At 42.3% G+C, this 17,285-nt stretch overlaps 1 protein-coding gene and 1 pseudogene across 1 annotated transcript in view; both read left to right on the top strand.

Moving 5' to 3' along the window:
* Positions 1-17,285, top strand: part of RFX8 (regulatory factor X8) — a 62,915-nt gene that overhangs the window by 26,494 nt on the left and 19,136 nt on the right. Inside the window, exons 5-7 of the mRNA XM_088026631.1 lie at positions 9,464-9,527; positions 13,496-13,606; positions 14,195-14,272. Of these exons, the coding sequence (XP_087882757.1) occupies positions 9,464-9,527; positions 13,496-13,606; positions 14,195-14,272 (253 nt within the window). The remainder of the gene's footprint in view (positions 1-9,463; positions 9,528-13,495; positions 13,607-14,194; positions 14,273-17,285) is intronic.
* On the top strand, positions 15,163-16,443 carry LOC114209814 (solute carrier family 25 member 3 pseudogene; annotated as a pseudogene).

Genomic DNA, 17,285 nt, shown 5'->3' with positions numbered 1-17,285 from the left:
ATAGACCCACTCAAATATGTTCAACTGGCTTTTCACAAAGGTGCAAAAGTAATTCAATGGAGGGAGAGTAGATTCTCAACAAATGGTGCTGGAACAACTAGATACCCACATGTGGGGGGCAGGGGACGACCCTCACAACTAAACTTCACAACTTATACAAAAATTAACTCAAAATGGATCAGTCTTACTTTTAAACCATAAAAATATTAAACTTAAAGAAAAAGAAAATCTTTGGGACCTAGGGTTAAGCAAAAAATTCTAAGACTTGACACCAAAACCACAGTCCATAAAAGGAAAAGCTAATAAGTTGGACCTTATCAAAATTAAAAATTTTGTTCTGTGAAAGACTATGAAGGGGATGGAAAGACAATCTACAAATTAAGAAAAAGTATTTGAAGCTACATATCCATCAAAGGACTAGTACCTAGTATATATAAAGAATTCTCAAAACTCAACAGTAAAAAAATAATGCAGTTAGAAAATAGGCAAAAGACACAAAATATACATCTCACTGAAGAGGATATATACAGGTGGCACATAAGCACATGAAAGAATGATCAGCATCATTAATCATTATGGAAATGCAAATTAACACCACAATGGAATATAACTGTATACCTATCAGACTGACTAAAATAAAAAAACAGCAACAACCACCAAATGTCGATGAGGAGTCAGAGGAGCTGCATCACTCATACATTGATGGTAGGAATGCCAAATAGTTTGACAGATTTGTTTGTTTTGTTTTTTTAAGATTTTACTTATTCAACAGAGAAAAAGCGTAAGCAGGGGGAACAGTAGAGGGAGAGGGAGAAGCAGACTCCCCACTGAGCAGGGCGCCCAATGCAGGGCTCAATCCCAGGACCCCAGGATCATGACCTGAGCTAAAGGCAGACGCTTAACCACTGAGCCACCCAGGCACCCCAGTTTGGCAGTTTTTATAAAATTAAATATACAATTAACATCCAAACCATCAATTGTACTCTTGGACATTTATCCCACACAAATGAAAAATTATGTCCACATAAAAACCCGTACAGGGGTGCCTACGTGGCACAATAGGTTTCAGCTCAGGTCATGATCTCACAGTTGTGAGATGGAGCCCCTCGTCAGACTCCACGCTCAGGGCAGAGTCTGCTTGAGATTCTCTCTCCTCCTTGCTCCTCCTGCTTGTGCTCTCTTTCTCTAAAATAAATAAATAAATCTTTTAAAAAATAACAATAAAAAATTAAAACCCATGCATAGATGTTCATAACAGCTTTCTTTACAACAGCCAAAAATTAGAACCAACCTGATTTCTTTCTTTGGCTGAATGGTTAAACAAACTCTGGTACATCCATACCGTGGAATATTACTCAGCAACAAAGAGGAATAAACTATTGATATAACAGCTTGGATAAATCTCTAAATGCTGAGTGAAAAAACTCCTTTCTCAAAAGGTTCCATATCTTTTGATTCCATTTATAAAACATTCTGAAATGACACAATTTTTAAATAGAGGACAAATTAGTGGTTGCCAGGGACCTGGGGGTAGAGAAGCAAGAGACGGGTATGGTTATGGAGGGGCAACACAAGGATCCTTGTGATCATGAGAGTGTTCTGTATGTTGTCTGTGGTGGGATGGGTACACAAATCTCCACAGGTGATAAAATCGTATAGCATTAAAAACACACAAAAATGAGTTTAAGTAAAACTTGGGAAATTTGAGTAAGATCAGTGAATAGTATCAATGTCAATATCCAGGTTGTGATATTGTACTATAGTTTTGCAAAATGTTACCATTAGGGGAAACTGGGCAGAGTGTAAAAGGAAGCTGTCCAAATCATCTCTTAGTATATGTCAATCTACAGTTACCTCAATTAAAAATTTCAATTTCAAATAATAAATGAGGCCTAATCCTACATGAGGACAGGTCCCATGAAGTATCCCACAGTGTTCCCCTGCCCACTTCTCAAGGCCATATGTGCAGAGGTCTTGTTGTTTCTTCTGCTCACACCCATTCTCTCTTCTCACAGAGTTCAGGTCTTTCCTTTATTTCAAAGAACTCTCCTGCACATTCCTCTGTGTGCAAGTTGCAATGGCAGCCCAGTTGTTCTTCCTCTGGAGACCTTAAGTGGTCTCATTACCTAACCAAGCAGGACTCCTTAGAGTCAAGAGGCGCACAGTGAGAGGGACTCCTGGGCCCTGCACACTTGGAAGTCTTCAACCCCAGTGGGCAGTGGGCATCTACGTCTGCTCAAGCATGTTCTTACATTCACTTTGAAGAGCATGATCTCCCTAGTGTTTAAAACACAGAGGGGAACCCCCAGCAAACCACAGATGAGTATATTTGTAGTTCCTAAACGTTGAATGCCCTGGTGAAGCAGGCACTTCTCTATGTGAGGCCTAATTTACAAAAACTTTCTTAAGAGAATAGGAATCTGAATTTTTAGGTTTTGTTGTTGTTGTTGGGTTGTTTCATTTTGTTTTGTTTTTTAAGAGCATGTCTTGTTAGGTGTGTCTTAGAGTGGAATATATTCCATTCCCAGCAACAACCCTCTGAGTTATTGAGTGGTGCTGTTCAAGGGCATTCTGTTGTCTTTTGTTCCCCCTCGACCTTATGTTAAGGAAAGAAATGGAAACACCAATAAGAGCATTAGCATAGAGAGATTTGGCAAGGAACCAGGGTTGGTAGCAAAGAGGTGGCTCTGGGGGACTTTGCTTCCTCTTCACCACCACTGCCAAGCACTGCAAAGAAGCATATATCTAATTAAAATAAATTTAGTCTCAAAATAAGCCTCTATCTCCTCCCTCTTTCCTCTATATTGGTCCTCCAAGACGGCTCCAATTAGGCTCATCAGTATAGAAATTCTGATGCCCAGGTCTCTGACACCATCCATCCCACCCCTCCCTCCACTCAAGCAGAAGCCGCAGAAGGACATGATCCAGAGTCAGGGAAGACGTCACTGATGATCCCCTTCACTGGACACCTGAATAGGAGCAGCTGGGGAGTCAAGTGTGTCAACAGCATTCGCTTGCACTGGGGTAGAGCAGGACTGGTGCTGAATTTCACTCAAAACTGCTGAGGCAGCATCTGCCCTGAACCAAGGAGAGACCGAGGTTTGATTTTCAAAGCAAATGAAAAGTTTGAGGCTTTTCTTTTTTCTTTTTTTTTTTCGGAAAAAGAAAACTATAAATATGCAGTGTGCACCATATGAAAAGGACCCCTTCACAAAATCCAGAACGTTTTCCCTCCTGCTCCCCTCTCCGGGGTAACATAATTTTACAGGGAATAGGCCTCCCCAGATTCCAATCCTGTTTAGCTGGCAACCAGATTGAGACTTGGACCTGGGTATAATTGCTGACCTAGAAACTCACTGAAGAATTAAGGCCAGAGTATAAAATGCTTTATTATTGTCTGGGGAGAAGGGGGGAATGGAGGGAGTGTGTGTGTATTATTGTCACATCTAGAGAAACAACCCTGCCTAATTCACTGTTATGCTCTACCTCTGAGACAAAAATCCCTGTTAGTATGTTCCAAGGAAAACTTTTTTGTCATTTTGCAAATAGATGAATCCCCATTCTACCCAACGTAAATTCTGAAATCAATTGTACAGAGTCTCATGTTTCTCTCAGGAAATATGGAAACTAACCCTTGCCCTCATTCCTCCCCAACAACAATCTCCTCGCCACCTCTCCCTTGCCCTCCCTCTCTCCCTCCCTCCCTCCCTCCCAGCTTTTCCAACTTAGAATATTAAAAGCCTTTAAAAAGCTTCTAAAATCATGCCTTCAACATTCCATGCCTTTGTTCTTAGGTCCTTTGTTCTTCTGCCAGCTCATGAGCTCAGGGGGCTGCCTCGGTGGGCCCTGAGCCTGCAGAATCCAGAGCTGTGGGCCCAAAGCTGGCTAGTTGTGCCGACAAAGCAGAAAGGCAAAGGGTTCGTCTTTCAGACCACACCCCCCTTGAGGAGAGTGAGTTCACAGGGAGCTGTCAGCCGGGCAACTGTGGGCACCACAGACCTAATGATGTCAGAGAGAACACCAGCAGTTCCTTCAGAGTCTTTCTCCAGACCCAGGAAGGGCGCCTTTTCCTTCTGTTTGTGCAGCCATGGCACCCAGCGGTGTCTGAGCCCACCTGGCTCTGAGGAGCCCCAGAGGGCCTAACTCTCAGGCACTAATAAGGTGTCCAAGTCGCAACCTGCTTTTTGGCCCTGTCCACCCTATGGTTTTCAAGGCTGGTTAGAACTTGTTAAGGTTTAAAAAAATATGCATTACCCGGTTGCTGTCTAGCAGCTCAAGAAACATACAGGTGGAGAATTATACCCTAGACTGCACCCTTGCTTGGAAAAGATTTTAAAAGCAGGTAACGCTTCCAAGCTCGCGAACACTGGACCATCCAATTTGCTCAAAGCCTCCCTCACTCACCAAGCTCCAGCCAGAGCTGACTCCTACAAGGCAACGTGCTATTTGCTGTCTGCCGGTGAAGCTTAACTTCTGGTTGCTGAGTTTTACTTCAGGAGGGTGAACGTAAATGAATTAGACTTTCACCATTTCCCAGGGTGTTCCCTGCGGTCATCATTTTGCAGTTAAGTTGTTCATAAAATCTAATGGGTCAGGGTACAGTTAAGCAGTATAAAAAGCAACAGCCCCCAGTGCAGAATATGACTAATCCACAAACAACACTCAGCAAACCAGTTTTAAAAATAAGGTAGTTCTTTTCAAATACCTGATGTCTTACTTTGTCCTGCTCATGTACGTTATTTTTTATCCTACATATACATCTCGCAAGACCGAATAGTAGAATGGGCAACAGAGATGAGGCTCTGAGTCAGAGCTGGGTCTCTAGCTCTTGGAATTGTTTCTCTTTTCCAATATATAAGATGGGGATAATAATGAATTATTATCTATCTACCTTGTGGATTGTTGGAAGAATTTAGGTAATACAAAGTAAAGCACTCAGCAACAAATAAATACTCAGTGGATTGTAGTGATTAGTATCATTAGTAGAAGCAAAATTATATCAAAGAAAGCTTATATTGCAATCCTAATGACACACGTCCTTCTATGACTCCATATATTTACTATTTTAATTTCAGCTATAAAAATATTCATCAAGTTCATCTTCTAATCAAACCGAAATATAATTATTCATGTGCTTTGAGTAAAAATTGAAATTAGATCCTTTAATGATTGGAAGATGAGCACCTTTGCTCTGCAATCTGACACCAAACAAGTATGGTCCACGAATTAGGTTTATTACATTTTTATCCTCTTACCTTTGTAATTGCTTCAAGTTGTTTCACTGCTGATGGAGTGATTTGAGAGGACAAATTACAAGGCCAAAATGATGTAAATGAAAGTCTGGATTAATGACAAATGATGTCAAAACCTGAGAATGTGAATGCAAATTGTAGTTAGACTAAAAGAAAGTCAAATGCCAAAAAGCATATTAAGCTAACATTGCATTTGAAAGATTTTATGGAAGAAAAAAAAAGATGAGTTGTGTGCCATATAATCATATCGCAGTCCTCTTCACATGCTGGATCCTTCTTTAGCCAAATTGATCATAAAATCTAACTAACGTAATGGGGTGCCTTGGTGGCTCAGTCGGTTAAGCACCTAACTCTTGATTTTGGCTCAGGTCATGATCTCAGAGTTGTGAGACCAAGCCCCACACTGGGCTCCAGGCTCAGCAGGGAGACTGCTCGAGATTCTCTATTGTACTGTGTGAATTCTGAGCCTTCCTTCTTCCCAGGTCTCTCTCCCTCCATTTCCAGGGGACTCTTTGCAGCACCTCCTGACCCCTCCCTATCCCTAGTGGTTAAATCCTGACAGCCTGGGCCTGGGCTGGCTTATACCCTGTGGAGCAGGAGCTGAGGAGACAGTTCACCAGGAACACAAGTGTACATATCTTAAGACAAGGACAGACTTGACTCAGGGTCCCTCCTGAACCATGGGCTTCACCATGACTTGGTACCATTAAAGCATCTGAGGCCTCAGGAAATGGTGGAAGAAGACCTCTTGGACTGGAAGCCCTTCAATCATGGCAAGGCTGGCTCTGGATGTTAATGTGGTTTTATTAGAGCCATATTTCAGCAATGACTATGCTTTTGATCACAACCTAGTAAATGTCCCAAAGGACTGAGTCAGAACCGCACACGGGAAGTGATGCAGTGGCAGTGACCCCTAGAACATGAGGCCATCCTGACTGGCACCTCAAGAGCTGAAACTGTCACCTCGCATGCTGCTTTGGCCTCCCTACCCTCATTACCCCTCCTTTTGAGTGATAGACCCCAGCGGTCTAACACGGTCTCCCTTTCTAGCTCAGCCCAGCCTTGTCTTAAGATTTAAGCATGGGGCCAATGCCTGCTGTGTCCATTTGGCCTAGTTGGCCAGATCCTCTGGGTGCCAAAGCCCTTGACATGGCCCTCCATGGATCCCCCTCTTTGCCACCAGGCTGGTCTCCAACAGCGATCCTCTGCTCACCTGCTTTGTAGCCTGGCTCTGATATTGCCGCCTCCTCTCTCACTAACCGGTGTATACTTTCATACATCTTTGCTTGAAGGGGGCCTTGGAGACGAGGTAATTTTTTAAATAAATAGATAGGATTGCACTAAGCCCAGACCCATGTTATGAGCCATTGACCTATATTAAGGGATCCTAAAGGTTAGAAGAGGCAGCCTTGCCATTCTTTTGAACAAGTGAGCTGTCACCGTCTGGCCAGAAAGAGATGGGCATTTTTTTTCACATCTCTTTGAAGAGGAGATTTTATGTTTCCTGTCACTGTTGTTTCAAAGAGCAAAATCCCCCAATTTAAATGCTATAAAAATAAAATAACGCCCCAGTGAGAATAGTGGGATTGTGTCCCCCAGTCTGCCACACAAAGGCCTCTATATGGCAGGGAGTTCGCTTTCAGCCTCCTTTTAATAGTGAGGAGGGTAACACCACCCTCCTTTCAATGGCCGTTGAATTAAACTCATATACTACACATTGAACACATGGCAGGAACTTGGGAGTTGCATTTATAAATCCTAAGTAATTGAGAGTATCACTCTCAACTGATTGGCTTCCAAAGCTACCGGAATCAGGGTTGGGGCAGAGGGACTGAGCAATAAGGCGGAGGGTTTCCCTTGTCATTCCTTTAAGTCAGAAACCAAACCTTCTAGCTTCCAGACTCCTGTTTCTAAGTAGCTAAAGGAATGTCCCATGAAGATTGTTGTCATCGTCAAAAGAGTTTAGTAAGTGCTGTCTAAGTACAGTGTTGTGATATGTACTAACCAAAGGGGCTACCTAATCACAAGTGACACCATCCTGAGTTTATCAAGCTGCAAATTTACAGCCATGTAAACTGAAACTAATAAGGGAATAGCATGCCCCCCAACATATATTCCCCTAACACCCTATACTTCAACTGTCTTAACGCCCATGCCATGTCTTTGCAGTTATTTATGTAACATCTTTTTTCCTCTATAGGCTGTCACCTCTGTGAGAACAGACTGTCCACCATGATCGCAATTATATCCCCCAAGGCCTAGTGCAATGCCTGACCCTGTAGGCATGCAATAAATATTTCATGAGGCAATGGGGGATGGATGGAGGGATGGAGGGATGGAGGGATGGATGGGGCTGAATATATTCATACCATGGTCTTGGATTCATTTTCCAAAGAAAATATATTAGGGTAACATATTAACCCAATATGGAATTATAGAGAAATTGCTCTCCCTCCAATTTAGTTGAGGAAAGGCCTCACAAGTGATTTTTAGGACATCTCTTAAAGGCTGATGACTCTATATTTTAATTTAATTCCTCTTCTATTAGCCCTTTACTCAGTGAACTTTCATTTCTGACATTTTCTTCTTTTTTCTTTTTTTTTAAGATTTTCTTTTTTTATTTGAGAGAGTGAGACAGAGAGCACAAGCAGGGGGAAGGGGCAGAAGGAGAGGGAGAAGAAGACTCCCCTCTGAGCAGGGAGCCTGATGTGGGGCTCAGTCCCAGGACCCTGGGATCATGACCTGAGCCAAAGGCAGATGCTTAACTGACTGAGCCACCCAGGTGCCCCTCTTCTGTCTTCTTTCATTCTAGGTTTTATCCAGTGTTTTATTTATGTTTGTTGGTCTTGAGGTAATGTCCCAGAACCTGTGTGACAATGGGCTGCTTACAGATTTTACCTGGAGAAACTCCATCTTTGTCCATACCTACCCAAGAGATCATTGAGATATGACAAGTGGAATTCCAGGACATCTCAAATTCTTCACCTGTGGCTCTCTTTGCATCATCCATCAATCCATCATGCTATGTGGAGGGGTATCTCCCCTCCAGGTTGAACAGATCCCACATTCTGAAACCCTCTTGCCATTGAACACTCCAAAGTACATTGTGATAGCAACTCTTGATGGAAGATGAAGAGGGTGGCTTTCTAGTGGTTTTGTTTCCAGACCCTGAATCTATTTGCCCTGTTTTGAAATAGAATACTATGTGAAAATATTGATCAGATGGGTATCAAGTATTCTGCCCAGTTTCCCACAACTTGGATTGGAGACTGGACGGACACAAACATTTAGCAGAGAGCTTCTGGGGATTTGGAGAGAATGGGAGGGGCTGTAGTCTCTCCCTGTGTGAGATGAAAGCCATTGACCTCCATCTCCCCTGCACCCCTGGACTCTGACCTCCTCCCAGGCCATCCTACCTTGAAGACCATTGCCTTGTTTCCAGAAGTAGAGCAACTGGTCTACTGCCTTCCTCTTCTCTTTATGTTTACCTAGAGTTGAAACAATCAGGTGTAAGGATATGTATTGACTTGGAGTGGACAGAGCAGCTACAGCTCTGAGAATGGTGGGGGAACTGGGAAGGAGATGCCACCTCTGGCATCCAGAGAATAAACATTTCCTGTGCAAAGGGGGTCGTCTCTGGGCTCCCAGTTTCTCAAATACCCAGAATTAAAGGGAAAATATCCCACACCACATGGAGAGGACTGAATCTGTTCTCCATGATGTACAAATATCTTCATTATAAGGTATGAATCCAAGTCATGGTGAAATGCAATGTACATCTCATTATTCTCCATTTCCTTGTTCCATGAAGGTGCTCTGTTACATACATCAGAGGATATTATCATTTCTGAATTCATCATTTTTAAAAGCCCCAAATCAGAAAGTATAAGACCTCATTTCCATGAAGATTTTTCTTTTCTCTCAGGAGCAAGTTCTACCCATGATAACATCATAACCTTACTTCTAAGGGGAATAAACCCCTCAAAAGAAATACATGGTTGTCCCAGTTACAGAAATTAATTTTTTTAACTCCAAGCAGGTGCTAATCACCTGTCATGTATAGGAACTTGGAGGAGAGTTTTGAAAAAAAGTTATACCCCATATAAGTAAACTTGCTGCAAAAAAAAAAAGAAGAAGAACACTACTTCATACTTGTGCTCAGAAACAGGTGGCTTACTGAAATTATTTCTCTGTTATCTGTTCTGTCACAGTGGAGACATCATTGGCTTTGAAAAATCTACTAATTATAACAGCATTATCCAACAAGAAGGAATAGTGAGTATGGAATATAATAGATTTACTATAATAGACCCTGCAATATTCAGTAATTGCTTGATCAGATGCAACTGTTTTCCTGTGTTTAATGTTCTTATTATGTGTGGTCCTTAACCACCCACCCATTTGACCAATGGGTGATTATCCACAGTGTGCCACACTGGGACAGATGTCCTCAAGGAGCATACCGTTTGCTGTACATCAGCTGTTTGTGTTTCTTTTGCTATAATTAAGAAGGATGTATAGGTTGTTAGCAATAAATTTGTGAGAAAGTGTCTCCATGTTACAGTTATAGCTCTTTGAATTAGGACACCAGAACTATTAATAGCTAATCTATGACATCATGCATTGAATTTTACTTAAGTTGGCCAAGAGGATATGGTCGTACATGGTGTCATTGAATGAACAACTTTTTGAAAACCTTTTTTTGTGACCAGCACTCTTGGGGACTGAATGAGGTATGAAAGAAAAGTAAAAACAAACAAAAACGTACTCTCTATACTTGAATAGAATACAGTTTCAGGGTTGGGAATCTAAGATAGACATGAGATAACTGGTGTGCTGTGGAATGGGCAGGGTAGGCTGTAGGTGGATTGAGAAGTCCAAAGTGGGATTGGAGGAGAAAAGTTGTAGTGGACCAGAGTGATTAGGGAAGGCTTCATGGAAGAGGTGGCCTGTGTTCATTTCCTATTGCTACTATAACGAATTAGCACAAATTTAGTGGCTTAAAACACAAACTTATTTTCTTACAGTTCTGGAAGTCAATCTGACATGGTTCTCACCAGGCAAAGATCAAAGTGCTGGCTAGTCTTTCTGGAGGATGTAGGGGAGAATCCATTTCTTGTCTTTTCCAGCTTTTGAGGCTGCCCATGTTCCTTGGCTCATGGCCCCTTCCTCAATCTGCAAAGCCAGCAAAGGCAGGCTGAGTCTTTCTCACACTGCCATCCTTCTGGTTCTTTGCAGCTGGGAAGGGCTCCCCGCTGTTAAGAACCCTTGTGATTACATTGGGGCTGCCTGGATGATCCAGATAATCGCCCCATCTCAAGTTCCTTAACCTTAATGACATGTGCAAAGTCCCTCTCACCATCTAAGTTTCCAGGGATTAGGATGTGGACATCTTTGGTGGCCATTATTCTGCCTGCCACAATGCCCTTGAGCTGATTCTGTGGGGGTCACTTGGATCTTCTTTTAGGAGGCATTCATCTTGGCATAGTTTGCATTCATGCAGGGAGGTGTGTGGGCAATGAGGCAGAGGTGAGGATTTGGGGGAGCAGTAGACTCTGGGTAGGGTCAGATGGTAGACAGCTTGTCAATGCCAGGCCGAGGAATTTACATTTCACCTATAGTGAAGACCGGGGGAGACTGTAGGCCACCATTGAGGCATCTTTAGAAGGAAAATGACAGGATACATTTGCTTTGGGGGTGATAACTGAGGGACCAGTGTCCTCAAGGATGCAGGAAGGACCAACGGCATCCAGGAAAATTGATAGGGGAGACAGATAATGCGTAGAGGGTCAGGTATTGACAGGAAGGGTCCCCCATTGTATCTCTAGGGTGTGACACACAGTATGTGCTCACTAAAGATTACAATGACATTTTTTAGAATTATCGAAAATCCCAAACTGCATTTAATATAGCTGGAAAGTCTAAATAGAATGTCTCACTTTTTTCTTTGTCATTTTGCTGAATTATTTCTCCAGAATGGGAATCCCTCTGATTCTTTCCTGAATGCCTTCTCCTGCAGAAATTCCAACTTAAGTGGTTCTGTAACATACTTTCACTTTAAATTTCTGATTGTTTATATTGTAAAGAAAAGATTTCAATTTGTGATTTTAAAACAATTTTTTTTCTGAAAGATCAGTTCTTTTCACAGGAAGAGCCTGGAAGGAATTAACTCCAGGAACACATAACTTTGCTTTTTATTATTATTTTGTTAGTAATTGATTACTTTCACGTTTTCCTTGCAATGATTTCTTACATTACTACAATAACAATAGTACATTACTACGCTAGTACATAGGACATTGAACAGGTAGAACTGTGATGTTTTTGCCATGTTGAAATGTAGAGATTTCTGCAGCGAGACAAAGAATAGTCTGCCTGGAACTGTGATTCTCAACTTGAGCGTGCGTAAGCCTCACTTGGGAGGCTGATCAAAATGACAGATTTCTGCCCTCATCTGATCTACTAGGGCCCTAGGGATATGAACCCCAAGCACTCCTGGAGATTCTGATGTAGATGGTTTCAGGACCACACTTGAGAAACACTGGCTTTGATCATAGCAACATCAGCCTCAGGAACATTGATGAATACAGGAGGTCAGGGTGTGCTATGGAGAAAATGGATGTAGTTAGGGTAAGATGTGGTAGGGAAGAGAAGCTAGCCAGAATTTGACTGGATGATTCCTTAGTGCTTCTCTAATAGAAGACTGATGGCCAGGCCAGTGAACGCCACAAAACAGCCCCATCCTTCTTGATGACCTGCACCCACATACTACAAGCGTTGTCCATCCAATGACTCCGAGGGAAACCAGTGTTCCAAAGTGTGAGGAATGAGGGTTGAATAGCACCCAGTGCAAACCCAGTGGGAACCAAACAGCACCCACAGGAAATGACATCCTTTGAGCTGTCACCTTTCTGTGCGACTACTTCATGTATTTATTTAGACACCCATGCCTCTATTTATTCCAAAAATATCGATAAGGGGAATCGATATTGGCATCTTCACAACATTAAGTGCATAGTGTGCATTTCTCCAGGTCAGTTGCTTTTGTCAGATTCTCAAAGGGGTTCGGGACCACAAAGAGTTAAGTAGTACAGATTTTAAGACACTGAAAAGACTGTTGACCATGACCCCTAAGCTCTCCTGACCCTCGCTGTGATATGAGTTGATAACAAGGGAGCATGAGAGAAGGAGGAAGCTGGCAGTGCCTGTTCTCGATTGTGTGCAGCGCCTCGTGGGGTGGTAGCCGAGTGCCACTCCTATCCATAAGGGTGGGTACAGGTGGTTCAGAAGGCCACTCTGCCCTCACGTGGCTTGTAGACAGGAACAAACTGCAAACCCACACAAACAGTCTACTAAGCAAGATGTAAGTGAGAAGCTCAGTGAGGCTCTGAGTATATAAGATCTGAGGGTGAAATACTAATCTTGGAACTGTACTGTCACAGAGCAAACCATTGGGGTGGAGAGAGAATGAAGAGGAAACCATCATGTGTGTTGCAATCCAATGTGGCAGGCTTCACAAGCTCAATTTCCAACCCCTAGGAATGATTTCAACCTACTCTTTTGAAATGGAAATTATTCAAAAATTGTTCTGGAAAATCTTGAAGAAGTCATTTAAAATAAAATCAAGGTCCTGCAATCAATCAGGAGTGATCCTGCCTTCCCTTGCTCAAAAGGGACAGCAGGAAGAAATGTTAAATTCACTTTCTGCCATGTTACCTCTTTCCTCCTTGATGGAAATGTTTTACCATTCTGTAATGTGTCCTTCTGAAGTCTGTGCTCTTCATTTTCCTTGATAGTTAGACCCTGAGATTTCTGATATAACTAACCATTTTTATAATACAGGCATCATGACCTAGACAGGATATGGTTTTATTTCGGAGGGACAGTTATATAGACAAGGATTGTATAAATGTATTTGTGGTATTAAATTATTCATAGATAATATTTTTATCACATGTTACTATACAGCACTTGTAATACATGACCGTAAGAGTGACACATTTGAGTAATATATTCAGTCCTAACTGCTTCCTGATGAACAGAGTTTATAGAATATAAGGGAAGGTTAATATCATTTGAAATGAAATAAGGGGGGAAAGTTGCTAGGATCAATATGTCCAGAGATGTGGATAAAAGGTTACATAGAACATTAACCTGTAGTAGCAATGTGATTATTACATGGTTTATATGCAAGGAAATGCATTTTATTTTCAAGAGATAATCCATGTGTAAATGGTTTCTAGTGTGAAAATCATTCACCGATAAGGACAGACCCAGTTGGATCCCCTTTGTCTGAATTCAGGAGATGTCCATTCTGGGAGCAAGAACTGGCAAAGAAGTATTCCTACAAAATGGTAGGCTTGCATGCCTGGGAGAAACTAACTTTTCGTGCCTTTGATGCCCAGAGGAGTAAATGTCTTCTTAGTTTGCCTGTGATCATTTGAACCCGATGGAGTGATATTTGCCTTCTCCCAGACCTGTGAGCACCAACATACCCTCCTGGGCTTGGTGGCAGTCAGGAAATTCAGATCTTCCCCTCACATCCTATAGAAAGGCTCTACCTGGGACCACTTTGTCATCTAGAATGAGGGCTTCGCTGTGACAGAGCAGAGAACAGATAGGCAGATTTTCTAGAAACTGGGATGGGGGAATATGAAGGGGGAAATTGGGGTTTAGGGAGAAAGATGTCAGAGACTGGTGGCCTCTTTAGTGGGTGGTACAGACCCTGGGGTTATGACTTCAAAACTGAAGCTATGTCCATGTTAGGCCAATAATGTGTATCCATTGCTCCATATAAATAAATAGCACTGTTAGAACTCAGCTACTCTTATAGCTGAACTGCAACATGGGCAGCAGCCTCTAAGGGCTGAGGGAGGTCTTTGAGGATCAGTTCATTCTTGAAGTGACTTTAAAACTGAAATGATTTTCCATATCCTTCCTAGATGGCCTTTCTTGCTGATGAATACTACAACTATTGCCAAGATATTATACAAAACGTGAGGAACCAAGAACTTGAGAGGGTAGGGTTTTAGCTATAAAATACAAGTATTTATGACTCATTATTAATCATTTTACTTGAAAAGACCCCCTCAAGGGATGTCGAGTGGTAATTCATTGCACTGTAGTGCTTAGAAGTCAGCTATTTATAGATACTGAGGTGATATCTGAGGTGATATTTTTATTCAGTTTAATCATTTGGAAATTTTCCAAGGTGCTAGTATAACCTTATGCTTCAAATATAATTCAGCTATTTCTTAAAGATCTAATTCATGCTGATTTTGAATAAAGTATTGGTAATATTATTCACCTTAGAATTTTCAGTCATGCTGAAGAGCCATTTTATTGATAAATGCTAACCGAAAAAAGAAGCAAGACTTTGAAGCAGGGTCATCTGTGTTGTAATGATTGGGTTTTATTCTAGAATTGGCTGTGGAAAACACAAACACGTCTTTTAACCATTCTGAATTTTATCTTTTGCAGTAGAAAATCCAGGGAAACAAGCACACATTTAAATGAAAGCTTTTCTGATGCCTAGGGTTCTAAGTACTTCAGCTTTGTGTGATAATATTCATTTAGCATGAGTTCATTTAGTACTTATTCAGTGTAAAGCATTATAGTGAAGGAGAGACCAAAATGGCTTCAGGATGACCCTTGTCCTACTGATGCAATTTTCTCAATATCCATCCACCTTGAATATCTAATACACTCCTTTCCTTCATTTGCTCATCAAACATTAACTTAATTTTTACCCTGTGACTAGTACCATTTCTGGAACTAGGAAAGTATTCTCCATAAGGCTTAAGTTTATAATCTGCCTGAAGGGCACAGATCTAAGGGTCGGGAGGACGTTCAGCCTCTGTGAGCCGCAGGCTTTTGGAGGAAGCGGTTGTGTGTTCACCATCTTAGGAAGATGTTCTTGTCCGTGGCGTGTCTGGTGTGGGCGAACCCGTTCAACGTGCTGCACCTGCAGCTGGTACACGATGGCCTCACGGGCCCCTGCAACAGCCTCGCAGGGCCCCCGGGCCCGCCCCGCTGCTCCCACCCCTGCAATCTAGCAGCAGCCGCTGTGGAAGAGTACAGTTGCGAATATGGTTCCATAAAGTTTTATGCACTGTGTGGCTTTGGTGGGGTCTTAAGTTGTGGTCTGACAAACACTGCTGTCGTTCCTCTGGATTTAGTGAAATGCCCTATGCAGGTGGACTCCCAGAAGTACAAGGGCATATTTAATGGATTCTCAGTTACACTTAAAGAGGGTTGGTGTTCGTGGTTTGGCTAAAGGATAGGCTCCCACTTTCACTGGCTACTCTATGCAGGGGCTCTGCAAGTTTGGCTTTTATGAAGTTTTCAAAGTCTTGTATAGCAACATGCTTGGGGAGGAGCATGCCTATCTCTGGCGCACATCACTATATTTGGCTGCTCCTGCCAGTGCAGAATTCTTTGCTGACATTGCCCTGGCTCCTATGGAAGCTGCTAAGGTTCAAATTCAAAGCCAGGTTATGCCAACACTTTGAGGGATGCAGCTCCCAAAATGTATAAGGAAGAAGGCTTAAAAGCATTCTACAAGGGAGTTGCCCCTCTCTGGATGAGACATACCATATACCATGATGAAATTTGCCTGCTTTGAACATATCATTGAAGCATTGTACAAGTTTGTGGTTCCTAAGCCCCAAAGTGAATGTTCAAAGGCAGAGCAACTGGTTGTAACATTTGTGGCAGGTTACATAGCTGGAGTCTTCCGTGCAATTGTTTCTCACCCTGCTGATTCCATGGTATCTGTGTTGAATAAGGAGAAAGGTAGCAGTGCTTCTCAAGTTCTTCAGAGACTTGGATTTAAAGGTGTGTGGAAGGGACTCTGTGCCCGTATCATCATGATTGGCACTCTGACTGCACTACAGTGGTTCATCTATGACTCTGTGAAGATCTACTTCAGGCTCCCTCACCCTCCTCCACCTGAAATGCCAGAGTCTCTGGCATTTCAACCCAAGAAGAAGCTTGGGTTAACTCAGTAGAATGATCAAAGCAAATGTGGACTGAATCTGCTTGTTGATCAGTGTTGAGGAAAGTGCAAGAGGAACTTTTATATATTTGACAGTGTAGGAAATTGTCTATCCCTGGTATAATTACTGTAGTCTCTTGCCTAAGGCGAGGATTTCAAACCCACTGTTGAAATAAACCCAACTATTCATGAAAAAAAAAAGCTTACAATCTGGTACTAAAAGGAGCAATATAAGCCAATAAATATGATACAGTATGGCAAGTTCTAGAATGGCAGCTTGATTAGATTGTTCCGGGTGCTAGGAGAAAGAGTAAAAATGATGGCCGGATAGTCTCCCAAGGGGAAGCCATGATGCTATTGATTGCAGTGGAAAAGCAGAGGTTCAGATACACTCAAAAGTGCAGTAGGAAAGGAGTTCCAGGTAGAACTAATGGTGTAGGTGAGAGCAGCAAGATGTTCTCAGGCATGACATGACGGGAGAGTCCCTGTGACTAGATATAAATATCTATTAAGGAGAGAACCATAGGGGATGTGGGAAAGTAGTCTGATCCTAGAAAGGGCCTCATGCCCTGTGAAGAATTCTGATTGATTGAGAAGGTGGTGGGGGAGCAGTGATGCAAGACTGCCATATTGGAGCAGACGACAATGAGGAGGTTTTGTCATAGGCAAGGTGAGAAGTGAGGGGAGGGGTCAAGTCTGGAACAGTGACAGTGACATCAGAGAGAAAGATGGGCAAATTGGAGAAATATTTCTGAAGCAGATGCAACAGGATTGGATGACTTTGGACAAGGGTGGTGAGGGAGTTAGCAGAGATGAGCCCGTGGTTGCTACCTCATTCAGACCGACCAACCCCAAAAGCCATGCTCCAAAGTCACCAACCTGACAGTAAAAAGATTAAATAATCCTATTCATCCCACTATTGCATTTTTTGTTCCATATCTATGAGTCTCTTTGGAGATATCTTCTCTAAAATTAACGCCCCAATAACTGGATTTCAAATCACAGAGTCGTCATCAGGTACTTTGAGAGTTGGCTGT

Source organism: Eumetopias jubatus, unplaced genomic scaffold (genome assembly GCF_037043125.1).
Source record: "Eumetopias jubatus isolate StellerSeaLion01/CBP00866 unplaced genomic scaffold, mEumJub1_p1.0 scaffold_9, whole genome shotgun sequence".
Classification (NCBI taxonomy): domain Eukaryota; kingdom Metazoa; phylum Chordata; class Mammalia; order Carnivora; family Otariidae; genus Eumetopias; species Eumetopias jubatus.
This window is presented reverse-complemented; position numbering and strand designations above follow the sequence as displayed.